The sequence below is a fragment of the Mesocricetus auratus genome, unplaced genomic scaffold, assembly GCF_017639785.1.
Source record: "Mesocricetus auratus isolate SY011 unplaced genomic scaffold, BCM_Maur_2.0 Super-Scaffold_100006, whole genome shotgun sequence".
Taxonomy (NCBI): Eukaryota; Metazoa; Chordata; class Mammalia; order Rodentia; family Cricetidae; genus Mesocricetus; species Mesocricetus auratus.
The window spans coordinates 51,050,626-51,078,259 of record NW_024429190.1 but is presented as its reverse complement, the minus strand read 5'-3'; the positions used below and the strand labels follow the sequence as shown (position 1 = coordinate 51,078,259).

Below are 27,634 nucleotides of genomic sequence, written 5' to 3'. Positions count from 1 at the left end.
TATGCCATTCAAGTATGATTCCTTTTAGCAGAGGAGGAGAAGGCTGGAGACATGTACATGAAAATGTCTTATAGTTGTTGAGAATGTCGGTGATGTCTTACCATGGTTTTGATAAGCTGTGTTAGCTTGTCAGTCAGACTAAGAATGAGAAATAATTTTCAAAATCTGATAAGCATCTCTTTCTGATCAGATGGTATTGCAGAAATACCAACAGAAGCCAAGCCGAGCAACTCCTCAGGACTGAAGTAAGTGCTTGTCTTCAGATTAACAAATCCTTCACGAATGGTTTTCTGTACTTACTCCTAAAGTCTGGAGGGGCTGTGATAGAAACACAAGCTGTCTTCCACATCTCTTAGAAGACAGTATTGGAGTGTTAGTACATTGTAACGAAGAGACAAACTGAGTGACTCAAATGTCAGAACCACATCACTTCATAGTTATGGAGACTTACAGACCAAAGTCATGGTCAGTAGCATTGGTTCCTTCTGGGGCTGTGAGGGGAGGGCCTTCTTCCCCGTATCTTCATCTTCCTCCACGCATGTACGTCTGTCTGTCTGTATCTTCTCTCTTAGTAAGGTACCAGTCATACTGAACTAGAGCCACCTTGATGACTTCATTTTAGTTTAATGACCTGTGTAAAGCCTTCTGCCAGAATACGCTCACATTCTGAAGCTTAGACTCTTTGGCGTGCAGAAGAATGTGGATGGACACCTTGCCATCTGCCTCGTGAGGAGCGTCCGCCACTGAACACCCCCCCCCACCTTTCCTCATGGTTTATCACTTACTGCTTTGATTTTAAGACTCCAATGTGTCTTCCTTTTTGCTTGAAGTTATGTTTTAGAATAGTTTACATTAATGTTATGTAATATATTTTGTAAATTAAAACTTAATAGTAATAGTCACAATGACTTAAAATGAAATTAGAGGAAAAGGCAATGTATACAAAGAGGAAATTTGTGCTGAGCTGAGAGAAACTCGCGTGCTCTAGAACAGTTTTAGTTATTTTTTGGGGGCAACTGTAAGGTAGGAAAGTGGGTTTAGAAGTCAAGGTCTGCAGCTCCCACGTTTGCATTCTAGTTGTTTTACTTAGCGATAGTTCAAGGCATTGTCTCTTCAGGGTGTTACACCAAGACCTTGCTGAGTACTGAGTATGTTTATACGACAAGGCTCATTCCCCTCCCTCAGGATCCTTACTGGCTTCCCAGAGACCACACACCTAGACAGCTAGAGGGTTCTCAGTACCTTGGCAGCGTGGCCTTCAAATTTACTGGCCAGGTGACCTCGGGAAAGTTGTCTCATCTGTTTATGTCCCCTTTCCTTACCTGTAAGATAAAAGAAGAAAAACAAGACTATTACTTAAATGACTATCTGAGTATTAAATACATTTGCATATGAGAACACGTTTAAAAAGAATTGATTTTCAAAATGGTGACTTGTATTAAAATTTTTTGCCAATGAAATAATGATTGTAATTACTATCTCTAATTGTTACCAGTAGGCTTGTGCAGCCTTACTTAATTCCACTATCTTATAAATAAGAATAAAAGTTAGCTGGGCATTGGTGGTGCATGCCTTTAATACCAGCACTTTGGAGGCAGAGGCAGGTGGATCTCTGTGAGTTTGAGGCCAGCCTGGTCTACAGAGTGAGTACCAGGATAGGCTCCAAAAGCTACACAGGGAAACCCTGTCTCAAAAAACAAAACAAAACACAAACAAACAAAAAGAATAAAAGTTACTTTTCAACTATGAAACACATTTTTCATCTTAAAGCAATGTAAATCCTAAAGATGTTGGTAGGGAAGTCTCTAAGATATGGAGCTTCTGTTTCTTGCCCTTCAACTGGGAATCTGATGAGAATTTAACCATCTCTCACTCAACGTTGCTTTTGTGTTTTGAATCTCTGTTGGAGTTACTCTGTGTCTCCTCTATGGTGATACTTGACACTGAACTGCAGGGGAATCGAGGGTAACACATTCTTGCAAAGAGCACTGAGGTATTTACAGGAGAAAGTCTATGTGGGTAGGAATTGACACTGAGAGCAACTGAAAGCTCCTACCACGTGTGAGGACGCTATGAACTGGGAACCCAAAAGAGATTCTCAATGATTGTTTTCACAAGCCCAGGGCTTACAGCACAGTGGTGCCTGCCTGGTGGCTCTCCCAAAGCCCTAAGACACTCTAGCTGCAGGCTTCAGTATGTATGACGTGTTGCAGTTGAGAAATGTGAGTGTGCCTCCTGTCACCTCATAGCCCCTGAGTTTGAGGCAGAAAGTCATGTGGGTGGGAAGACTAAGAGGCTCTATTTTTATGCTGCTCCTGTTGACAGCAGATTTTCTGCACGGAGGATGATAATCGAATGATAAGATTAAACCCTTGAGTCTTTGCCACACCATTAGTAACTGGGATTTTAAAAAGGAATGTCTTAATTTGGATTTTTTTTAGGATAAAGAAGGTGGTTTTATGGTGAGAGACTCCAGTCAACCAGGCTTGTACACAGTCTCCCTTTATACAAAGTTTGGGGGGTAAGTAGTTATGCTCTAGTTTTTAGTTGTTGCTTTTTTATTCATTGCATGCTTGGGGTATGGGGGTGTGTGGCATGTGCATGTTATGAATGCGTGGGTGCAGGGGTGCTCACCCGTGCATGTTAAGACAAGAGATTGACTTCCAGATATTTTCCTCAATGGTTTCCCCACCTTATTTATTTTAGTTTTTGGCACAGGGTCTCTCACTGTGCCTGGATTTCACCAGCTGGCCAGACTAGCTGGCCAATGAGCTTTTGCGATCAGTCTGTCTCTCCCATCCCTCAGCCCTGTGCCAACACTGCGGTTATGGGAGTATGCCAGCACATCTAGCTTTTACAGAAGTCCTGGGAATACAAACTCATGTCCTTATACTTTCATAGCAGGCATGTTATCTGCTGAACTATTTTCTTAAGCCCCATATTTTTTAATTCCGAGTTTTATATGAATGCCCTATATTGCTTGTATGTGTTCCTAATTTTCAAAGTAAGATACTCCATTTCAGCATTAGGAAAAAAATTAATCTTCATTTCTAAAACCTGGCTATCTTTTGTATTTTTTCCAGAAAATTTCCCTATAGTTTCTTATATATAAATATATATATATATATATATACATATTTGTTGGGAATAGCTATGGGAGATTTAGTAGCATTTATTGGATAACTTCTGTGCTGTGAGCTACGCACAAAGGAATCTACATTGAGTAGAGTAGACTTTAGTAGCTTAATAAGGGCCACAGACAGGCAGTCAAGACACCTTTCAGCCATTCTTAAGTGACATCTAAGCTGATACCTTACAGCAAGACAGGAAGAACTTGAGAGAAGGGAGAGCTGCTGACTCAGCAGTGAGAGAGGTGACAGTGAGGTCAGGGGAACACGAGGAATGTCTGCAGTGGATGTAGAATGGCAGAGACCGCAGGGAGAGGGGAAGGAGAGGCACCCGAGAGGTGGGAGCAGACTCCGGGGTCATGCAAGGGAGCTCCAGCTCTACCCGAAGAGCAATTATGAACCGTCTCGAATTTAAAGCATGAGATGACTAGAGATCTGTATTCCAGAAAGATATCCACAATAGAATGCAAATATTCTTAAGTCTAGTCCATTCCCTTTGAGAAGGGAGAGCGTTCTAGGCATTGCAGGTCTATGTCACAGTGGAACAGAAACTAACAGTAAATTAAAATTCCACTGCCACTGGCTGGAGATGGGAAATATTCTTGTTTTCATTTCCATGCAAGCAGTCAAGTTTATTTATTTTTTATTTTTTGGTTTTTATGAGACAGGGTTTCTCTGTATTGTTTTGGAGGCTGTCGGTCCAGCCTTGCCTCGAACTCACAGAGATCCGCCTGCCTCTGCCTCCCGAGTGCTGGGATTAAAGGCGTGCGCCACCACCCCCCAGCTCAGTCAAGTTTATTATTGTGATCACTTTCAAGACTTTCACCCGTTGATGTGAGTCGAAAAGCCGAAGCATGGCAAAACTAATATTTGTGTCAGGAATAGAAGGAGCCAGGAGAAAGAAGTCATAACAAGGTTGGCCTGTAGATAGCATCTGTGAGTTAAGTTCCATTATCTCAACCTGGTTGCAATACAGTGTTTTGTTCTGTCTTTTTTTTTAATAGAGAAGGTTCATCAGGTTTCAGGCACTATCACATAAAGGAAACAGCAACATCTCCAAAGAAGTATTACCTAGCAGAAAAGCATGCTTTTGGGTCAATTCCTGAGATCATTGAATATCATAAGCACAACGCAGCAGGTGAGTGAGCTGTGGAGACTCTTGAGCACTAGTAACTACATGATCAGATATTGGGATGGACTCTTCAGAAGGTAGGTTCTGGTAGTTACCTGTAAAGTGTTGCTGATGTAAAAACTATTACATATTAAGAATATTCTAGATCCAGAGAAAAACCTGAAGGTATCAGATTTCATAGAAATGCCATTTCCATCACAGGAGTCAAGGTCTTTAATGTATGTGGAAATTCAAACCTCATAGCCTTGGCACTGAACAAAAATTCCTCTTTATGTGCCTACTTTGTGAGCAACCCAGAAGGCTGAGATTGGAGGTCACTTGAGTCAGAGAATTCAAGGCCAGTCTGGGCAATATAAGGAAGTTCCTCATCACAACAAATAAACGTGGACGATGTGTGCAGAGTGGTCATAGAAGATTTCGGATGAGACAGGGTTTCAGTTTATGCTGAAAGTTTCCAAGGAACAGAGTGTGGATGCTTCTCAACATCTAGTGGGATTAGGTCAAGATGAAACCATCCGAAGTTGAAAATGCACTGAGTAGAAGGTGTACTTAGTGCAGCTAATCTACTGAGCATCCTGGCTTTGTGACATGGCACTCTGAAGAGTACCAGCGGGTGACCCTCGTGGTTATGTGACTGTCTGGGAGTGATGTCTCATTACACCTACACAACTGGAATGTATCCTATCTTACAACACTAGCCCAGGAGCAAACAAAAGTCACTATTCCCAGAAAAGGTCTAGATTCAAAAAGGATGGTTTTCTTGGAGTGCATATTACTTTGGCACCATACTGAAGTTGAAAAACTGTAAGGTGAACCTCTGAAGACTGCAGAGGATCGACATCCTGGCACACAGGTTCTTTTCGGCAGCTTGAATCTGTGTTACACTCAACATCAAACAAACAGCAAGAAAAAATAAGGTTTCCACAGAAGGTTTTCAGCATGTTTTATTTTAAAGGTACAAGCAAGTAGGGTATTCAATAGCCAGACGCTTAATTCTACTTGTGAAAAACTTACTTGAGTTAATTAGAGGGTCTCTTTACGAACTGTGTTGCTGTTCTGTGAGGCCATTTACTATTTTTCAGATGATAGGAAGAATTATTAAGATGTAAGTTACACACTATGGAATTCATGCACTTACAATACAGGGTTCAGTGGCTTTCAGAGTATTTACAGTGTACCACCAATCACATCACTGTAATCTAATTTCTTGAACACTGTCATCATCCCCCAAAGAAATCTTGTTCCCATTAGCAGTCACCTATGCCCCTCCTTCTCCAGCCCAGCCCTAGGCAACCACTAACCCACTTTCTGTCTTAGTAGATTTGTCTGTTCTGAACAGTTCATAGAAATAGACTCATACATTTATACTGTGGCTGGGCTCTTTTTGGTTTTTGTTTTGGTGCATTGTAGTATTTTTACATTTGTCCATGTTGTATTGTGTATTCCTTGTTGAAATAATCAGAAAAGATAAAAATGATCAAGGCCTGATACATGAGAACTATACAGTATGTTGTATAAATGATTATGCAGCGTTATGCATAATATTTGCACAATTGTTAGGTTCCCAGGTCAAGTTATAAGTCTGTGTTTAATTCTTAAATTACTTCCAGTGTCAGTGTAATATTGCTAAATGGCAAGGTTGACAATTAGCCCTCTAATTCTCAATCTTGAAAGCTATCTTAACACACTTACCTTGACAAAATTTCTCCTTCATCTGTTTGTGGAAGCCAAGATGTAGCCTGAATATGAACAGCCTCCAGACTTGATGATACCAGGGGAAAAGCTATGGGGATTCTGGACAGTGTAGATCCCCAGGATTTTTTTGTTTGCTTTGTGTGTTTCAGTTTTTTTCTATTATGGATTCACTGACCATATTCTTAGTGTGTTCTGCTCAAGTCTGACATGTTCCAGAAAAGAAATCCTGAGGAAGCTGAAATTCTCAGGCAGTTAGCCAGAGAAAGTTTCTATTCCTTTTTATTGACAGATAACAATCCATTGTGTGGACATTTGGCTCGTTTCCACATTTTGAATTTTTTCAGTTGTATTTATGTGTTTGCATAGAAACAGAGTTTTGATTCTTTGGGGGTACTTGTCTACAAGGGAGCTTGTAGGGTCATTCTGTAATTGTGCTCATTACTTGACCAGTTATGCCATGCTGTCATACGCCTTTAATCCCAGCCCTTGGGAGGCAGAGGCTGAGAGAATCTGTGAGTTTGAAGTAGCTGGTCCATAGATTAAGTTTCAGGACAGTCAGAGAACCCTGCTTTGAAAAACCAACAAAATAAAACAAGACCAACAAAGAGACAAACAAAAAAAATCAGCTTGAGCAGTTAATTCTTACAGTTTTCTCCCCCCAAAATTTTTCATAACCTTGTTATTTTATTTTCAATTTTATTATACTCCTTTCTCTATTTCTTGCCATTATCTTACTTTGCTTAACTGACATGTATTTAGTGCCTTCTTTGTGCAAGAACGCAAACCATCTTTTGAGGAGGGTATAGTGGACATTTGTTGGTCGTCAATCCAGAAGCATATGCATTTTTTAAATTATGATGAGAAAAGTGCTGTATCAGAATTACAGACCTATACACGTGTTCCTGGAAGAGGGTTCCTGTTTCTTCTTTGGGGTCTTTAAGATTTGACTTTCCTCTCTGATTTCCAGTGGTTGGTAGTCCCTGTTGCTTATACCCCAGAGCATGATTTTAATGCTATAGTCACAAACACTGAGTTATATCAGATGAATCACTTTAACTTTTAGCACACTAATAAAATTCTCTTTCATAGTTCAGATCTCATGTTGGAGAAGATCATGAACTCACTGGTGATAAGCACTGGAAATGTTTTACTATCCTTCGAGTGTTAGAGGAGAGAGGAAGCTAACCTTGTGCCAGATAAACACTGTATTTAGAAGGCAATGTGTAGAGTGGCTGAAAACATACTCTGCAGTGCTGTGTGTATATGAAGAGGAAGAGGCTGAAATAAGTGAACGAGTTTTTCCTACCCGCTTCTTGTTTAGCACTTGACTGAGTGGAATAGTTAAGATAAAATTAACTACAATGGTGTCTTCACTTTTTAGGGCTTGTCACCAGACTGCGGTACCCGGTTAGCACCAAGGGGAAGAATGCACCAACTACTGCAGGCTTCAGCTATGGTAACTCTCATTCTGTAGTTGCATTGGCAAGTTTCCCTTGAAAAGAACTCACCTTTACAGTATGAATGTAGAAGTGTGAAATCCATCCTCCCCCCCACCCCGGGAATGGGGAAGGGGATCACACACACTGTAGCCAGAGTTCTAGAGAGAAAGCCCAGGCCCTGGCAGCCCCAACAGCCTAGGCTTGACCACCTGTCTTCCAAAGCCAACCAATGGACGAGGAGTGGTGAAAAGCAGAGAGAGGAGGTTTGACCGCTGTGTGTCAGGAAAAGGAACTGAAGGTATCTCGTTAAAGGCTCCAACAGAGAACGGATTGGGGCAGGGTAGACAGCAGGTGTAACTGAGCAGTCTTGGTCCAAGTGTGGCCTGGCTGATAATTATCTGAGATCTGGTCCTACAAGGTGGTCAGAAGAAGTCTTTATTGCTTGAGGGGACAAGCTGGTTCTCTGGAGCTGGTTGCTACTGCTTCAGGGTGCAGCCTTGCCGTCATGAATAACTCACTGTACCTGAACCTGATGGTGGTCTGCCCTGGGAGGTGCTGCTATTCCTGGAGTCAGAAGTGGCTTCCAGCAACTCTTGGAGGCACTTAGTGTCTTTTGAGCATCCAGAAGAGGATGTTGTGAGATCTTTAAGATGCCTCAGCTCCTCTGTCTTTGCACCTTCATCCATCAAGGGGAGAAGGTACGTTTGCTGTCACCAGGTTTTAGACAGATGCTCTTTGCACATGCATGTGACCAGAAGTAAACGAGACAGATGCTAACGAAGGCAGAAATGCCAGGCTTTAATCCTGCTTGAGTCCTCCTGTGGGCCCAAGAGAGGAATCTGTGGTTTTAGCAAAAGAATTTCCTGGGTGCAAGTTATCTAACTGTTTTTAGTGCCTTGATAGAGTGGGCTTTTAGATGATTATACCTTATAGTAACACTAGATTTTCTGTTTTCATCATTATTTATATATAAAAAAAACTTCCCATAGATAAAAACTAAATATGTCACTGCTAAAACAGTCACTGCCATGGTTCTTGCTGGCGGTGCAGTCTGGGTGTCTCGAAACAGGCTGCACCACACCTCTGTTCTGTGTCTCTGGTAATTCCTACTGTGTTATTCAGGACTGTGGGGTTGGTCTTGCTTGGAACATTCCTTTTCCCCACCGACTTACACTGCTCTTCTTTTAAAAGGTTTCCTTTTCTCATCTCTCTTACAGAGAAGTGGGAGATCAACCCCTCAGAGCTGACTTTTATGAGGGAGTTGGGCAGTGGGCTGTTTGGAGTGGTGAGGCTTGGAAAATGGCGAGCGCAGTACAAAGTGGCCATTAAAGCCATTCGGGAAGGTGCCATGTGTGAGGAGGATTTTATAGAGGAAGCTAAGGTCATGATGTAAGTTTCTTCCTATTACTATTATTATTACTTTGGTTTTTCGAGACAGGGTTTCTCTGTATTGTTTTGGAGGCTATCCTGGAACTCGCTCTGTAGACCAGGCTGGCCTTGAACTCACAGAGATCCGCCTGCCTCTACCTCCTGCGTGCTGGGATTAAAGGCATGCGCCACCAACTCCCGGCTACTATTATTATTATTATGTGTACGGTGTTTTTCCTGCGTGTATTTCTGGTTACCATGTGCATACAGTGCTTACAGAGGCCAGAAGTGGGCATCATATATATACCCCTGGAGTTAAAGATGGTTGTGAGCCATCATGTGAGTGTTGGGGATCGAACTCAGGTCCTCTGGAAGAGCAACCAGTGCTCTTAACCACTGAGCTATCTCTCTGGTCCCACGTGATGTAAGTTTCTAGCTTCTACCAGGTCCCCCCTAAGTATTAAAAATTGGCCCCCCCCCGGCAGGTAGGCCTGCTGGTTTCTTTTCCTGTGGTAACTCTCTGCGTGTCTGTCTGTGTTCCCAGGAAGCTCACACACCCCAAGCTGGTGCAGCTCTATGGCGTATGCACCCAGCAGAAACCCATCTACATCGTTACCGAGTTCATGGAACGGGGCTGCCTTCTGAATTTCCTCCGACAGAGACAAGGCCATTTCAGTAGGGATGTGCTGCTGAGCATGTGTCAGGATGTGTGCGAAGGGATGGAGTACCTGGAGAGAAACAGCTTCATCCACAGAGACCTGGTAACCACGGTCCCCCGGCCTCCCACTCTCCCTCCCACTCCCCGTGGCTTACCACTCACTGGCTGGATTCTTTTGTCACACTAGCTTGGCCAGTGAGCTGTGTTGTATTAGTCCCCTGTTTTGGTAAATTTCAATCACTTGATAATTTTAAAGGAAAAGACCTTTATACTTAATATCTCCAAGCAAGTTTCCATGAATTAGTTGTTTGGGCTCTGGGAGATTCCCAGGAGACAGCTAGTCCTAGCAGATTTATTCCGTGTCACTGTGTTATAGATAAGGATGTTAGCTTTGGAGAAGTGAACGTGGCCTGTCTATTGTGAGAAGTGGGGAAGTTAGGCTTAGCCCTGACCTTCTGACCAGCTCTCAGGCTCTTTCCCACCATACACACAGTGAACAGAAACTACCAGAGAAGTCCTGAGCTCATGTCCATATCTCTCAACTAAGAGGGAATTCCAGGAGTTTTCATTGCTTCTGGAAATATCAGGAAAACAAGAAACCCTGTTCTGTATGACTGAGGTGGGGGCACTTCTCAGTTCCCTCCTTCCCCCTCCATCACTCTACTCTCCCTTCTGTTTTCCCTCCCCAGCCATTCACAAATGCCACTGTTTTCAGTAGAAAATAGCGCCTTCCTTGGTTCTTCTACCGAAACTGAGAGGCCTTGCTTTGCCCCCTCCCCACCTTAGTTTTAGCTAAGTGTGGATCTGAATAATTGTGGATCCACTTATTCAGAGCAGGAACAAGGCATTTTGTTTTAACATCACCTGATACAGGCATTGCTTTTGTACTGTATAAACACAAACTCGTTTGGCCATGGTAACAACCATAGGAATGTTATTCTTGTTTCCATTATACAGACAAAAGAAATGAGTAGAACTGGATAAAATATTATCAGCAGTCAGGGAAATGATGGAGACAGGATTTGAACCCGGAAAGTTTGCATCTAGGATCAGTGCTCTAGCTGCTATGCTAGCCTCTAGATTTAAATCATAATAAAGAATTGAGGATTTGGCAATGGAAGACTTGATCTCCTAGGTGTGTTATGGGCTAGTTCCTTATCCAGTTTGTAAATTGGATTTGCAATTTGTACATCATTGCTTTGCTTACTACACTATTTTAGAGATCACAGCATATAATTGAGGCAAAGGGCTCTGTAAAGTAGGCGTGACATACATCATTGGTTTTGATGAATGTGTAGCAGTGACAAAGGCTAATTGTCATATTGAAACTACGAATTAGGCGCCGTCCTTGTTTTTGATCTCACAAAACAGATACAGACTGAACACCTTCAGTCTTGCACTTGTCTGCATAGAATTTATTTTCTTGAAATGGAAATTTGATGTTGGGGGGCCTGATATTAAACTCTGGAGGTTTTAGCACACTTTAAAGGAAGAGTCTGATGTGCCTATCTCCTGAGAAAAATAATTTTACAGGCTTGTGAGTGGCAGCACTGTGGTTGTCCCCGTGGGAGAGTGCAGGTGATTTAGAAAATGGGCACTAACACTCTCTTGAGAAGAGGCTCTGAAATATGCTCAGAAGATCTGTAATAGGAATTGCCATGCAGAAAAAACAAAAAAGCATCCGAAGAGTCAGGGAGAACACTATACTTCATCCCATGGGCTGTGATGTTAATATCAGATCCTGCTTCCGAGAAGTACAGTGTAATTCTACCAAATTATTTTATGCAATCACATAACTTTGAATAGAGCAAAACCCAAAAAATGTGTTTGTGTCTTACCAGCTGAGTATACCATGTCTTACTATATTAGAAACTCATACATGGTAAACAAATCCTGTGTTTGCACAGGAGCCTTTCTTTTGACTGTTGAGATGAACACTCTCAGATTACTTGTCACTTTGATTTCTGTGTGTTTCTACTGTTACCTAAAGAGAAGTCATCTTTAATCTAGATTAGACTTCAGGAGGTATTGTCACTACTGGTGAGAAAAATCACAGTCTATAAACAATACACCTGGTCAGGGAAGAAGGTTGAAATGTCCATTGGTCTTTCTTAAGTGTGATGTTAAAGACAGTGTTGTAATATCTTGTGGCATTTCTAATCTTTATTTCTCCACAATGTTTCAGATTCATGTTGGAAGTAACGTCTATTGGGATGCAAACAATTTATATGGACACATTTATGTAGTTGTTTTTGTTTTTTAATTCTTTGAGGGTCTGCCACCCAGCTCTGGAATAAATGCATGGTGACATTCTTACTTATGAATGCCTGGCCTTAGCTTGGCTTGTTTCTAGCCAACTTTTCTAGTTAAATTATCCAGTTTCTCTTTAACTACATTTTGCCTCTTGGCTTTTACCTTCATTTATTCTATATGTTTTTCTTTCCTTCTTAATCTGTAGCTGCCGGTGTGGCTGGGTGGCTAGCCCCTGACATCTTCCTCTCCTCCTTTTTTTCCGCTCCTCTCTTCCCTAAATTTCTCCTATGTGTTCTCTCTGCCCTCCAACCCCTCCTGTTTCTCTCTCCTATCTAGCTATCAGCCATTCAACTCTTTATTAGACCGATGTGTTTTAGACAGGCAAAGTAACACATCTTTACAGAGCTAAACACATGTAACATAAAAGAATACAACACATGTTTGCATCATTAAGCAAATATGACACAGCATAAACAAGTGTAGAACATCTTTAATATTCCACAACACACTTACATCTTTTCTGGTGTTATCTTTGTTATATTTACTAGAAACTGAGCTTCTTTTTTTCCTTTATTAAAGGACTTTCTAATAAATTTAACACCATAATGTTTTTTTTTCCAGGCTGCCAGAAATTGTCTAGTGAATGAAGCCAGAGTTGTGAAGGTATCTGATTTTGGAATGGCCAGGTATGACTGAGTACCATGGACTCTTAAGTGAGGGACACATTATTTTGAATAAACATGGGAAGGTCTTGGGAGATAGCTTAGTAGGTAAACGGCTTGCCTCCTAAACATGAGGACCTGAGTTTGACCAGAACCCAAGAAAAAGTCTGGGAGTAGTGGTGCATGCTTGTAATCCCAGAACCGGGGAGGCAGAGACTGGGGGACCCTGCTCTGGCTAGCCAGCCTGGGTTAATTGGTGAATGCTAATCCATCGAGAGAACCTGTCTCAAAGTAGATAGACCATCCTGAGCATATCACCCAAGGTTGTCCTATGTTCTCTATATGCACCCATACCCCTCACAAGCATACAAAGTCATTCTGGGCTATATACCAAATCTGAGGCCAGCCTCAGCTACATGCGACCATGCCTTTAAAAAATCAATGTGGGGATAATTTGCATCAATAAAGCAAAGGGGAAATCTCTTCAACTGTTGTGAGGTTAACGAGACTAACTATATTTTGTGGGTTAGTAATTCTCTCCACTAGATGGTACTAGAGCCTATTAAATGCTTCTCTCTCTCTCTCATCTTCTGGATTGTGTTCGGTGATCCAGTGCTTAGCATAACCGTGTTTGCAATGTTTTTAATCTCTTCATTTTTGTAACTTTAATAGTGTCAGAATAGACTCTTCAGAAGCATTTTGCCTCTCTCCCCTGTCCATTGAGTCATGGATATATTAGAAAGCAGGTTCTGCCTGTGTGAGAAGCCTAGCCCTGTGGACCACAGTGGAGACTAAACGGAAGGACCTGCACACATGTATCTTAAATCTCGAGAAAGGAGATAACACAGACCTAGAGATAATGATTGTGACAGCAGGGGTGTGGTCAGCAAACAGTGGCCCATCAGTCCGATCTGTGTCTGTTTCTCCATCCTGTGAATCAATGAATCATCCTTTTCACTTAAAAAGATAGTGAAAAGGAAACTAAAAGCATATTTAAACATATGAGAATTATCTGACACCGAAGACATTGTTCATTAAAAAAAAAACCATAGTGCCCTTGAGACACACAGGGTTCACCAATTGTTGATGGCCAGTGCCCTTGAGACACACAGGGTTCACCAATTGTTGATGGCCAGTGCCCTTGAGACACACAGGGTTCACCAATTGTTGATGGCCAGTGCCCTTGAGACACACAGGGTTCACCAATTGTTGATGGCTGTCTGTGGCCACTTTCACACTGCAGAGGCAAAACCTTGAGCTGTGACAGGGACTGTGTGCCCTGCAGAATCTGAAATCCCTCTCAGGAAAAGTCTGCTGGATTCTGTAAAAGAGATGACTTGGGATTGGGAGCAGGGTGGAGGTAGCCACTGGAGACCTGGTGACCAGAAAGACTTTTCTCACTTGGGAGCATTAAGTGAACACCACAGGGAACAGTCACCAAATAAAAGAAGCAAGAGTGGTACAGCCTGAAGTCTGAGACTTGTGTCACAGCCTAGGGAGCCAGAAGAGAGCTCAGGCAGTTGGTCCAGAGGCAGATCTGAAAACAGTTACCAAGGCAGAGAAGTTCTGGGTCCTCTGGGGCCAAGACTTGCTCCCAAGAAGATGCTGACCTAGGGAGGCCAGAGTGCTGTCACTGGCAACTTCCAGCCCTCAAAGCCCTTTTACTCAGGCTTCTCTACATGCTGTGTGTGTAAAGATGTTTGTCACCTGACAGGCAGCCCTCTGCTTTCTTATAGTCTCTCTTAAGAAAGTTGGTACCTTTATACCAGTCCTTGTAAAACTATTCTTTAGGTGCTAAATTCAGACTCACCTGACTGACAAGTCTTTGACTCAGCCCAAGATGGCACTGTCTGCCTGATAGCATCTTATCTGTACCATCCAAAAGAGGAAGTTTGTGAAGTCATTTGACTCTTTGCACATGGCAGCTTTAGAATTAACTCTACGTAAATACATAATGCATTCATAACCAACTCCTCTGATAAATAGGTGTTGAAGTCCTCACAGTCATCGCTAATCAAGGATTCTCCCGGGGAGTGGTCAATGTTACAGTTTCTGAGTTTCTTTCTCGATGGACCTATATAGAAAAGAAATAAAGCATCGAGTATGTGTGTGAATGGGTGGTGTTATGGTATATAAATACACTTACTGTCTTTTTATGCTTCGTCTTCACCTCTGATTTTTTTTTCCGCCTGTTTTCATGTGCTGTAGTTTTAATTTGCACTCTGTGGAGCTGTGCGGGCTCAGAGCCTGGGGACCGCTACTCACGTGTTACCACTTCCGCTATGCAGTTCTTGGTTTAGATCTTTTGCATACAGGGTCTTTGCGTAAAATTTTGTTCAGGGAACAAAATCACTCACCTGAAAGTTTGCAACAGCTGTGTAATATTTCTGCTTCATGGAAAAAGAAAGATGAATAGCAGAACAATGAAGGTGTACTTACTAGGGTTGTGAGGCTATCTGCCCATGCCCTTAACTTACGCTGAAGAGATAGACATCACCAGGGAAGGCCATGAGCCAAACATTTCGCTTCAGCCAGGTGTATGGTAGACTTCAGATGCTGTCTTGTTTTGCCTTTGTAAGGGGGAAATGAACGCCCATGTCTGACGTGCAAAGGGGTAACCCATGGTGTGTCTCACCCTAGGTATGTACTGGATGATCAGTACACAAGTTCCTCTGGTGCCAAGTTCCCCGTGAAGTGGTGTCCCCCGGAAGTGTTTAATTACAGCCGCTTTAGCAGCAAGTCAGACGTCTGGTCATTTGGTAAGGTCCACGATGTGCATCTCTTCCCCTGCCTTGTGAGGAGGATGCAGACATGTTATTGAATAACCTTATTGTTCTGTAGGTGTTCTAATGTGGGAAGTATTCACAGAAGGTAGGATGCCCTTTGAGAAGAACACCAATTACGAAGTGGTAACCATGGTTACTAGAGGCCACCGACTCCACCGGCCGAAGTTGGCGTCCAAATATTTGTATGAGGTGATGCTGAGGTGTTGGCAGGAGGTATCTGCTTCTTTGTGTTCTCTTATGATCTGTAAAACATCCAGTGATTGACCCAGTGGATGGGGACGATACTGTCCTCACAGCGAGTGAGGGCCTGCCTCCTGCACAGGGATTTCAAGCTCCAGCAGGAAGTCAAGTCTTTGTCTCGGTTCTCAATATTGAGAAGAAGCTGAGGAGGTGGAGAATGCTAAGCATTAGCTTAACGTACTCAGGCTGATGCCTCACTCCCAAGTGGGAACCCCTCCACAGCGTGGAGGTGGGGGCTTGGGAATAAGCCTGGAGAAGTTGCTCCTCCCCTTCCTGTGCAATAGCTGTGGGCTTGAAGCTCTTTCTAGAGAAGGGTTCTTTGATCTCGGTGTCTCTGGGTATCTTACTTAATCTCTAGAAGCATTGAAATGTCACCTCCATAGGAGAGATCAAACACCAGAGAGACCCTTGAAAGACAGGAGTTCACATATATTGTGTATGGAGTCCTGTAGCGTTAGTTTTCAGAATAACCCTTTAGCGTATAGACACTAGTACTATAACCATTGATAGGGAAGGGTGATGTTTGCCCAGGACCAGTTATGCAGAGCACGAGAGGCCCATCCAGCACCAAAGCTGAGGCTCCCTGTCTTTTGCTGCGATAGCTCCCGCAAGCACTGATTGGGGTGGGCAGAGGCTGACTGGGCAGGAAGCGGTAGCAGAGAGAGCAACATGAACAAAGGTGACGATTTGGTTGTAAACACGGTGTGTGTACCCGAGGGTGAAGCTTAGTCTGATTTAACAGAGAGCCAGAGTGAGGCTTTTTGTGGGAAATGAGGTTAGGTGACAAGATGATGGGGGAGGGGCAGGTCACAGAGGGTTCTCCAAATGAGTAAGACCTGATTTTTTTAGACACTATGGAGCCCTAGTAGGTCCCTGAGCAGGGACATGGAAGCATGGGATAAAAAAAGAGTCTGGCAGCCACGGGATAAGTTGGGCACACAGGCCAGCCTGTTTCCCCAACCCCCGAGTCTTGTCTGCGCGGTGTTCCCCAGGACTGGAGCCGTGACAGTTTTCTTGAGAATGGGTTCTGAAACTCACAGCTTCTCTCTGACTTTTTGAAGAAACCAGAGGGAAGGCCTTCGTTTGAAGATTTGCTGCGTACGATAGATGAACTGGTTGAATGTGAAGAAACTTTTGGAAGATAGATGGTGGCTATGGTGTCCAAGGCAAGACGAAGAAATGGCATGCTGTGAGGAACGTAGTTCACGTGGCACCCGGGAGTACAGATGGCTCTCCTTCCGATGTGGGAACTCCAAAGCCTTTGTTTCTGGTTCAGCCTCAGCTCTGTGACTGCTGTGTAGGGTGTAGAGATGGTGTCATGGAGCGTGTGGCTTGGATCACTCACTTGCTCATCCCTTCAAGAGCTCGAGTGCCAACAGTGGAGCAGGCACCGAGCCCAGGCCTCAGGGTTTGCTCATTTTGGAGATGGACCTGGGGCTATGTTAGCTGGTGCTAGTAGAAAAGCCAAGATGTTTGGGAGGGGGAAGAGCCATGTTCCAGGAACTCTTCTGTGCCCTTGGTTTCTACATCAACCCGGGCCTGAAGTGTGGTCTACAACCACGTTCTAGGTAAAACAGGAACCCACCCAAATAAGTGGTAATCCTCTGTTTTTAAAACATCTCTTTCCAAACCTGTTCTTACTATTACATTTAAAAATCTGTATACTGTACATATTGTAAATACATATAATATATAAAGTTATATATTTATAAGAAACATGAGTTTGCCTCTTTAGTTGAAATTTGTGTTGTTTTTGTTTTTTGGGACACGATGTAGACCAGGCTGTCATTGAACTTACAAATATCAACCTTTAATTGAAAATTTTAGGGTTAGAGAATGTCTAGTCCTAATTCTAACAACCGCCAAGTCTATCTCCCCCAAGGATCAAATATTGCTTTCTGAAGAGAGGAAAGCTTGAGTCCTTCAGCTGCTAAATGCCTGATTCACAAGTAGACTCATACCAACATACATGTCTGTCCAGCTTGAACCACAGAGTGACTTGTGATGTGCTTTTGACCCTGACCATGGTAGTCAGAGCTGTTAGAGATAGGTGGATCTTTCACTGACAGAATTAGTTACCTAGAAAGTCTTAAGAATGCTCTGATTGAGGTGTTGGGCTCTGGGCCAGAGCCCAACAAAGGGTACCCAACACACCAGGAGGTCCCCAGAGCAGCTTACCTGTGTTGGTCCAGGATGCTGGCAAGGGAATTAGAAAGAAGGTGTTCTGAGCTGCGGTGTGTTTTTCAAGAAGCCTGACCCGACTTGGGTCTCTGGATTAGTGAGACTGTCCATCCCAGCCTTGCATTAGACCCTGCTGTCCAGTTTGTTTGAGTGGCTTTCTCACTCACACAGTTTTCTTTTTCATGAGCTTCAGAGGAAAGACAACCGGTCTGCCACCAGTAGAAACCATTCACTATTCAACACAGTGCCCTGGGTATTTGTGAGCCCCAAAGCCGAGGATGGTGAGGACTTTTCCTTCACAAGTCAGTGTCCCTTGGGAGCTACTGTGATCTCTCCCACACTGGAGCATTTGCTGAACACAGGCAGGAGCTGGCTTCCCTGCGATCCTCTTCCCTCTGATTCTGTGAACCACCTTTCTGTCAGGTTTCTGTGCCCACCAAATTGAAGGCCATGCTCCTTGCTTGAACCTTTATAATGGGGAAAAGCAAAATAATCTTGTCACAATCTGCCACATTCCTTCTAACTCCCCGCATCACAAAACCATATGCACGTTTTGACTGGATTGTACCTCCTTCAAGGAGCTGTCATAGGCAGGTATACCTTACTACCTCAGTCACACTGCCTAGTCATCCCCCCCACACACACACCATGTTCTCCTTTCACCTGGATGAGCTGTGAGAGGAAGTAGCTGGTGCTTAGGAGAGTGAAAAGAAGTTATAGTTCCTATGTGAACAGTCTCAGATACTTCTTTCTTTTCTCACGTGTATGTCTGGGGTGGGGTGGGGTCTGTGTGTGTACCGTGTGTGCATGTGTGCACACACAGCCCAGAGGCTGATGTTACATGTCCTCCTTATGTTTTCCACCTTATGTAGTGAGGCGGAATCTCTCAGTTGAACTCAGAGCTGGCTAATTTGGCCAGCCTAGCTAGCCAGTTTACCCTTAGGATCACCTGTCTCCACTTTTCACTTGGTTTACTGGTGGGATACCGCACCCACTTGTCAGTTATGTGAGCTTTCTGGCTTGGACTCAGGTCCATATACTTCTGTGTCAAACACTTTATGCACTGAGCCATTTCCCTAGCCCATACAAACACTTCCTATGGGAAAACAAAACAGCACTGACAACATTTGGGAATCATTGTCTTTTTTGAGACAGGGTCTCTCTGTGTAGCCCTGGCTGTCTTGGAACTTTCTATGTAGACCAGGCTGGCTTTGAACTCACAGAGATCCACCTACCTCTGCCACCTGAGTGCTGGGATTAAAGGTGTGTGCCACACCAATTCTCACCTAATCTCAAATGAGGTTCCTGGACCAAACACTCTAGATTGAATATTTGTAATCCTAGAATCCAATTCTCCCTGTCCCACGTGAGCCCTTGGGCAAATAAAACCCCTTCTTGTCTGTCCCTTTAATCTAGTCTCTGCCCAGGGAGGACAGTTTGACCTCATCACTTTTAAGGTCCCCTTTACCAAAATTCTATAATTTCTTCAAAATGTTTTCTAGACACACCCACACATGTAGGCACAAGGAAGTGCTAACAAACACCTCAGATGTGGATACCGAGTTCTGAACTTACTTATGTAGGCCACTGGGCTGTCATTCACACACTCCTTTGAGGTTTCAGAACAGGAAAATAGGTGGGGTAAACTTTGGCTGCGAGAAACGTCACAGGCCAACCACGCTTTCAGTTGAAAGATGTGTTGCCGTGAGTGGAGCACAGCTGAAGAACCAAGGCTTCTGTGTGTGCCCAGGCGACAGGGCAGCCATGATTCTGTCATCCTGTAAGTAAGATGGGCCTTGCCTGCCATTTAATGTCAGGGCTTGTTTATGGGTGTGCTCCTGAGTCTAGAACACGAGGGGAGCTTTTTGCTAAAATGTGGAATTTGTGGAATCTTGAAGGTAATGTCTTCAGTGTCTCCTGGTAAAATTATATGCTTGAGAATAGAGAACACAAATGAAAATAGCCAAAAAAAAAGTGTACTTCCATGTGTGGAAATGCAGTCAGTGTGATGGGTCGAGTTTGTTTCAAGGATGTTAAAGAGCTCAGAGGTGAAGGCCAGGAGACCACACTCTTGTTCTGGCTTTGCCTGGGCTTTGACAAGTCGTCATTGGCAATTTGGTTGTGTGAATGAGTCTACAACATGAGGACTCCCTTTCTGCCTCCTCCCCTGGATATCATGAAGAAATAAGTAATAGGTTAAAAATGACAGATGCATCATCAAGCTAATTTGAGAGCTTTTCTTAAAGCTCCAGTGCAATTTTTAGAAACACTCACTAATTCAACTTTAAGACCCAGAGAGGATTATTCATTTTTAAAATGAAAGAAAGAAGACCATCTCTGATTTTAATTCTAGTTGGTCTTTGGAATCAAACAGCAGCAGAGCTCAGTCGGTTCAGATTAGGTCAGAATTCTGATGTTTTGGCTGTCATCAGGAAAAACAGATTGTGAGTTTGACATATCTCTATAAGCCACAGCACCTGGTTAGGATCTCACACACATAGCTGGGATTTATAGAACCAAACACATGCTATTTTAGTTGTACCTTCCTGCATATGATTTACAGTCTTATTTCATGAAGACTAAAACAAAAAAACAACAACAACATATAAAACAAAAGGCTTCCTGTTATCAGAAATAGGCCAAGCAGATCCAAGCAGAAAAAGCTACAAAGAGTTGTCACATATCCCCACGTCCCCAAAAGCAGAGCACTGATGAGCAGTGACAGAATATGGAACTTTAAAGGCCCGCAGGGTTTTCCTGAGGTCAGAACTAGGGGAAGGCCATAGTTACAACAGGAAAGGCTTAGCTATGCGTACAGTAGTTGTGTGTGTGTGTGGGGAGACAAGGTCTAGGATGTCTAGGACTGAAGCAGTAGACTAGCTAGCTGTGGGGTCTTAATGATCGTTCCCCTTGGCCTGTAAAGAGATGATTTTAATGCCATTGCCCTGTATCATCCAGTGTCTGGTAGTACGATTGGACAGTGAGAACCACCTGTTTCCTTCTGCCCTAAGCCACAACCGAACAATGCTCTCTTTTCTTCTGGGTGAAATAACGAGTGTTGACTGTCACAAGGAAATACCAAGCACGCTCCAGGGTCTATTGAACTTAAGGATTCTCATTTGTATTTGCCAATGGTTTACTGAACACCTGACTTGTTCTAAGGGCTGTCATGGCAACCTGGAGCCACAGGCTGCTGGAAGAGATGGGGCGGGGTTGTGGAGGGTGGGATTTTGATCAGATGGAATGATTGCAAGTTCTGAACAGGGGCCAAGGACACTGCTCCAATGAGGCTACATTTGTGAAGTGCGGTTGGAATTGCTGGTGTGTTGAGCAGCTAAGTTACCATGAGAACAGACTTCAGACATTTATTTAGACTCTAAGATCCTGGTGCAATAGCTGAGGGTTAGAAAAACTTACCTCTCCTGGAGCACTTTTCATTATTTTTTTTCCTGCCCATTTATTGTTTCCAAGTTGTAAAGTAGAAGGAAAATGGCGGCCAGAACACTCTCTCACACTAACCCTGATAAGCTAATGACCCATTGCTACTGTTATTAATGTGAAGATAAGCAGGGTGACTGGGGCAGGCATCCTCCAAGCTGACGTCTGGTGCTATCTACTTCCAGGGAGCTATGCCCATGAGCAATCAAATCCCTCTTCTTAGGAAGTCGATGTAGCTCCTCACTTTTCTCAAGCAGAATATGTGAAAACAACGCCATGTCACCTCTGAGACTTGGTGCCCAAAGATGCAGCTGCTATCTTGGCTGTCTCCAGCCTTTCTGCCCTTTGGATCACCAGCTGCCCTGGAAACCCAGACTCCAAGAACCAAGTGCCTGCCAATGGCTGTGAAGTGACTTGAAGTGATTTCCAGCTTCAGGCCAGCCTGGTTTCTAGCTTCAGAGAGACCATGAGAACAGGGGACCCTACTGAGCTGTCAGAGAACCACGGAAACAAAGAACTCTTTTTTTTTTTTTTTTTTTTTTTTTTTTTGGTTTTTACGAGACAGGGTTTCTCTGTATTGTTTTGGAGGCTATCGGTCCAGCCCGGCCTCGAACTCACAGAGATCCGCCTGCCTCTGCCTCCCGAGTGCTGGGATTAAAGGCGTGGGCCACCACCGCCCGGCGAAACAAAGAACTCTTAAAAGTATAACTGGATCCAGGCCAGAGTTGGTTCTCAGAAATAGAAAATGCATGTAGTAGCCAGGGCAGGGAGTGCCACAGATTAAACACTAACTTGTTTGCTTCCACTATGGTTGCCTCTGCTGAAGTTGGTGCTTCTTTTCACCCACAGACTCTGTGTTAAAATAGGCACAAATACAGTACACCTGTTTCCTTTTGTCTTGGAATAATGTTATGTTTCCCCTGTAACTAACTTGTATAAAAATGGTAATTGTGGCCAGTTTGTGTCTACCTCTGTGAGGCTTCCCTGTCTTCTTGGGTAAGAATTTACAGATCCCATAGCGCCTCTGAAGAGCCCCCTTCTTCCCCCGGCCAGTCTCATCCATCCTCCCTACCCACACAGAAAGAAGCTCAGCTTGTGGTCTAGGGCCCACGTGCTCTGTGGCTCGCTCTGGCACTTCTTCACTTCACGAGCTGGCCAGAAAGCTAGTGAGATCTGTGAGCCTGTGAACTGCGGTCCCACAGACAACACAGTTCTAGGAAGCAGGATCTTGAGGTGTGGGGTGGAGAAGAGACGGTGTGTGAGGTGACGCAGAGTCCAGCTCATGTGGGCTTGTTACTTGGAAGATGTCAGCATTTCTGCGGAGCAGACGTAGCAGGGCACACCCAGCTGGGTACACTCCAGACCTGCTTGACCTACACGAGACCAGGGGCAGGGGATGTAGCTCAGTGGTAAGAGCTTCTGTGAAAGTCTTTGAGGGATAGAGGTGGGAGCTGGGAAACACATAGGCCATTGTCCTGAAGAAAACTCATCACCTTTCCTCATAGCTCCCTTTGCTCCCTGGAATCTCTCCTCTTGCTCCACCCAGATCAGCAGGCTTCTAGAGTCTTCTACTCCTTCCCCAGCAACAATAAGCCGCAGGACAGGCTAAGAACCATTAGCCAAAAGCATCCATTTCTGGACCCATTTCCTCTTTTCTACTACTGTGGCATCCCCCCAATGTAACTGTTCACCAAAATTTCACTGTCTAATAGAAAACGAAAGAAAACAAAGTGCTTTGGGGTCTGTTACAGAGGTCTTTCCTTCTTGGCCAATGTATTTAGAAAAAAAGTAATATCTCAGGTGACCATCATTTCTTAGAAAGGGACCAAGGATGATAGCATAAACCTGTCGTCCAGCATTTGGGGGAGGGTAAAGGTTGGAGGATCTAGCGTTCAAGACCACCCTGGCCTATGTAAGGAGACTGACTCAATAAGTGAACAATCAAACAATAAAAGGTACATAGGCACACACACAGGATAATTATGGCCCAAAATGTATAAAGAGCATAAACTTAGGATAAAGAACAGCTTTTTAAAGTTGGATAAACATTCATGTGAAAACGTCAGCCCATCACTTCCTACCTTCCCGCTGGTGTGAGTTCTTGGTTTGACACCTGGAAAACTAAAGAAAAGCCACCAGTGTTGGGCTTCCCCAAACTCCCCAGTCAACTCAGTCTGTCTCAAAAGGCTCTAAGATATGGGACTAGTGCTAGGCTTTTGTGGCAGAGAAAGAAGTTTGGATTTTTCTGTAAACTCCTGGTGGTGTTGGGGGTGGGGTGGAGAGAGGCAATTCCTGACTTACAGTGAACTTAACAGTATCCATTCTGAGATGGGTATGGTGGCACACACCTTTAATTCCTGCTCTAGTGAGGCAGAAGCTCTGTGAGTTCAAAGCCAACCTGGTGAGTTCTGGGACAGCCAGGACTATATGAAAAGAGATTGACTCCAAAAACAAACAAACAAGCAAACAAATGAAAAAAAACTATTCTGTTCATCCTAGGCCACAGGTTTGTGAGGCTTTCTTTCCCACAACTCTCTGCAGCTAAAAGTCACAATTTATAATTTTTGGTTCAGGCAACTCCTGAAACCAAGTGACTTTTAAGTCTGTTTTTAAGGAAAAAACCACTAGCCACCTGCCAGTTACTGTGTTGCCTATGTTTAGTAGGAATGGATCTCATCAGAGGGACTGATCCAGAAGAAACTCCACACTGCCTATGCCAGCAACTAAACTGAGACATTGCTGGTAAATCTCAGAAACTGAGAAAACAGTGATTGATCCCAGTCGGCCTAGCCAAAGGCTTTTCATCACTATGGTTTTACCTGCCCAGAGGTGACCACAGGTATCCCTTTGGGAAATTATGCTTTCCTCTGCCTCCCTAGCTGGAAGGAAGCCTGTTCCCAATCAGAGCTCTGCTGTGGTCACTGTGAGCCTTTGGGATCAAACTAGCTCCTGAGCTCCTGCCCATAGACTTCAGACTTGCTGGACTCCAAGGTCACAGCAACACAAATCTCCCTGTTAGTCCTGACTAATATAGGAGTCTGGCTTACACACCTGTAAGTGCCTCTCACCATAACATCCACTATAGGCCTCTCGTTGCATTGGCCATCAAGAGCTTACCCGGAATAAACTTCAGTACCTCCCCAGATAGCAAGGAGAGATGTATGGAAGCATCATCTCTCAGTCAGGGGCCAGGTAGAGCTCAAGCAAGAGCTGCTGTGGGGGATGAGGACTCCGTTGCCTTCTGCAGCCCTCTTCCTCCATCTGTCTTTAGAGGAGGCCACATCTGCCTGGTGCTTACCTTATGCTTGGCTGGTGAGAACACAGTGAATGATAGCTGACCGAGTTCTAGGGAACTGGTGGGGAAAGTTCAGACTGTTGACTTCTCCTAAGATAGCAGGTACAGTGCTGGGGAGATGGACGGCTCAGCCGTTAGGAGCACTAGTTATTCTTCCAGAGGACTGGCTTCATTTCCCAGCACCCACGTGGCAGCGCAAAACTGTCTATAACTCTAGTTCCAGGGGATCTGACACCCTCATACAGATACACATGCAGACAAAAACACCAATGCACATAAACTTTTAAAAATGAACAAGAAGATGTACGGGTTTCCTCCTTGCTGTCCTAATCTCATCCATCAGGACTATTTTATTGTTATAAGGACACTCTGGGCTGAAATTTTGGCTCAGCTGCTCTGTGACTGGGCAAAGTGCTGAACCTTTCAATTGCTCTGTCTGGAGAGCAATTGTGGAGACTGGTCCTGTCACCTCCATATATGTTCACTACTGTTGCTCTGCTGTGACCAAGATACCTGACATCCGCAACTTAAGAAAGGAAGAGTTCATCTTGGCTCACAGTTTCAAAGGGTTCAGTCCTTGGAAGTTTGTGCTCAGTGGCTTGGGCAGAAGATCTTGGTAGCAGGAGCCTGTAGTGGAGAAATGCTGGTTACTTCATAGCCAAACAGGAAGTAGAGAGAAGGAGTAATGGCGATTAGCTGGCTGTCCCCCCTTTCTCCTTTTATATTGTCTGGGTCCTTAGCCTATGGGATAGTGCCATGTACATTCAGTGTAGATCTTAACTCTTACAGTTAATCCCCTCTAGAAACATCTTCAGAGACAGGACCTCACTGACGTCCATGGTGTTCTAAGCCTAGTCAGATTGACAATGAAGATTAACAATCACAGCATAAGACAACAGAACCTATCTCAATGTGAGAACAGTCAGTTAGCATAGACGAGTGTCGAGTTGGTAATATGCACACATTGCCAGGTATATGAGAAGGGGCATACGTGTTGGAGAAGTTGGGAGCAGCCATTCCTAGAAGACATGTTTTATTAGTTTTGTTCATTATCTCCAAATGTAGCTGTTGATGAGTTATCAAGAATCATCTCTTCAACACAAGATCATAGGTCAATCATGTCTTCCTTGGGTCAATCATGTCTTCTTTGACCCCATATGTTAATCCTAATAAAAACAGGTATCACTGAAATAATTCTCTTTAGCATTTGTTGATTTGATGCCTGATTTTGGATGATATTTCACTACTACCAGACCAGCCTCCACATTTAATTTTGGATAAGCTTTTCTTGGCTCTTGTTTTTATGTAGACCTGGAATGAAGTTTGTGGCCCGACATGGATGCTAGCTAATGTTCCCAAAGCTGTCCTTCAGCTTTGCTGTCGCACGTGGTCACCCTGTCAAAGGTCCTGGGCAGCAGTTGTCTCTGTGTGCAGCATCAAAGTGTGAGATCCTATGTGACAGAGCTACTGCGATGGTGAGAAGACCAGACAGGTCCTATTTGACAGCTACTTACTGGGCTCTTGCTGTGTGTCAGCTATGAGAAAGCAAAGAGTAGGATACAATCCCTCAGAACAGAAGGACATATAAAGGAGCTTAGAGCATAGTTGCTTTCAATGTAGGATAATTTTTACCCCCTCCCTGGGGACATTTTATAGTGTGTGGAAATGTTTTGGTTTTCACAACTGGAGGGTGATAGTGGTATGGGTGTCAGAGGGGAGGAGACCTTGTTGCTATGTGCATCTTGCATGCACCATGGGTGCTAAGTGTGGTACACAGGAAGACCCTGCACAACAGAGAACCACCGGGTGTGAAATGTTGATAACGCAGAGGCTGAGACACCGAGAGAAGTGAAGCCTACATAAAGAGATGACCATCAAGAGTGGACCTAACTAAGCAGCACAGGCCCGGACAGATGATGTGTGCTTTGGGGAGCCACGAAAAGATGGGAGTGGATTGTAATGGGAGGCCTTTTCACAAGTGTTCAAGGTAGCTCTGAGAACAGAGCGAGTGAGGGGTGGGAATGCAGTGGGAATTGCTGGACAACAAAGCCAAGTGGAGAAGCCTTGACAATGGCCAGAGAGTTCTAGTGAAGACAAAGAGCTGCTGGGACAGGCTTCCTTAGGGACTACAGAGTAGCTGAAAGAGACAGTGCAGGGCAAAGATCCTAGAGTCAGGTACAAACGTCCAGGTACAAACTCAGTTTCAGGTCCTGGATCTCTATGGAGTAGCTCTGGGACTCTCATAGGTAGTAACTGTTGAACCTGGGAATCAAGAGGAGAAAAAGACCTTATATTTTTGGGTGCACCCGGAACTGACCAGCCAGCTGTCTCACCCTACATTGGGATTTGAGAGAACAGCCTCTGCTGGCATCTTGAAATTCTTTTTATAGGAAAGATAAGGTGTTCACAGGGGTGAGAGTGTTTGCTGTCGTACACTGTTAGACAAATACACTGAAAGGAGAGGAACAAGGGTAAGGATATACACCATGTGAAAGAAGATGCAAGCAGCTTACACCAGATCTAAGAAACAGGAACATATTCTTAGTTACAAATAGAAGCCTTAACTTGCAAGGAGTTAACACAGGACCAGCAGGAACTTGTTCTTAATTGTCTTGCCTGCAAACAGAACCCTTAACCTGTAAGGTATATTGTTACTGTTTGGTCTCACACAGCCTCCCTATGATTCTGGTGGCCAACTGGTATACAGGAGGAGGACTGACTGACGGCTGGTTGACTAAACAGAGTGGATCTCAAAAAGAACCCTAGGTTTCTGTGGTGCCCTGACAGATAGACATGGTGGCCTGACAGACAAACATGAGATCAGGGAGGAGAAACAATAGATGAGTTTCTCATTAAGGGTAATTGAGAAGATAAAAATTCCATTTTCATAAAAGCATAAGATGGTGGATTAATTAGATAAATAAAATCTGTTTGTGTCTATCACTAAAAGGCATATGTATGTACAAGTCCTAGAATAGCTGCCTACCTAATCATAGTCTTGTTTGACTTTCTGAGTTCATCTTCTTTTAACTTATAGATTTTAAAAATTTAAACATTTTGGTAATAAGGAAAATATAGAAATCATATAAAGTGACTATTCTTAGTTTTGATTACATTAAGTATTTTAGTCATATTTAAAAAGTGAGGTCATGCGTGGTCATAGCACAATTGGCTATACCATCACTCAGCTGTAATTTAGTCTTGCTAATCATTCCTCTCTCCTGTCTGTTTACAATGTACTACTGCAAGGAGGAACAGTCCCAGGCCTGGGCTTCCTCTACTTCAAAGACTTTCACAACCTAATCTGGTATGTTCTCAGGGCCCACTGTTTCCTATGGTATTCGATTGCTCTGTTCCCA

At 43.8% G+C, this 27,634-nt stretch overlaps 2 protein-coding genes across 4 annotated transcripts in view; both read left to right on the top strand.

Annotated features, from left to right (window-relative positions):
* Positions 1 to 17,077, top strand: part of Tec (tec protein tyrosine kinase) — a 102,096-nt gene extending 85,019 nt beyond the window's left edge. The window contains exons 10-19 of one of the 2 annotated variants that reach the window (XM_040747176.1): positions 191 to 245; positions 2,442 to 2,521; positions 4,133 to 4,266; positions 7,337 to 7,411; positions 8,612 to 8,783; positions 9,307 to 9,523; positions 12,295 to 12,359; positions 14,976 to 15,094; positions 15,177 to 15,310; positions 16,423 to 17,077. In XM_040747176.1, coding sequence (XP_040603110.1) covers positions 191 to 245; positions 2,442 to 2,521; positions 4,133 to 4,266; positions 7,337 to 7,411; positions 8,612 to 8,783; positions 9,307 to 9,523; positions 12,295 to 12,359; positions 14,976 to 15,094; positions 15,177 to 15,310; positions 16,423 to 16,506 — 1,135 coding nt within the window. In that variant the 3' untranslated portion in view covers positions 16,507 to 17,077. Of the gene's footprint in view, positions 1 to 190; positions 246 to 2,441; positions 2,522 to 4,132; positions 4,267 to 7,336; positions 7,412 to 8,611; positions 8,784 to 9,306; positions 9,524 to 12,294; positions 12,360 to 14,975; positions 15,095 to 15,176; positions 15,335 to 16,422 lie in introns of both variants that reach the window. The other variant, XM_040747175.1, reaches the window with a different exon arrangement.
* Positions 17,078 to 19,240: 2,163 nt separating this feature from the next.
* Positions 19,241 to 27,634, top strand: part of Txk (TXK tyrosine kinase) — a 51,013-nt gene continuing 42,619 nt past the window's right edge. Inside the window, exon 1 of one of the 2 annotated variants that reach the window (XM_040747173.1) lies at positions 19,241 to 19,322. Coding sequence is in view for 1 of the 2 variants with exons in the window: in XM_040747174.1 (XP_040603108.1) it covers positions 19,307 to 19,322 (16 nt within the window). In the remaining variant the exon portion in view is untranslated. The remainder of the gene's footprint in view (positions 19,323 to 27,634) is intronic. The other variant, XM_040747174.1, reaches the window with a different exon arrangement.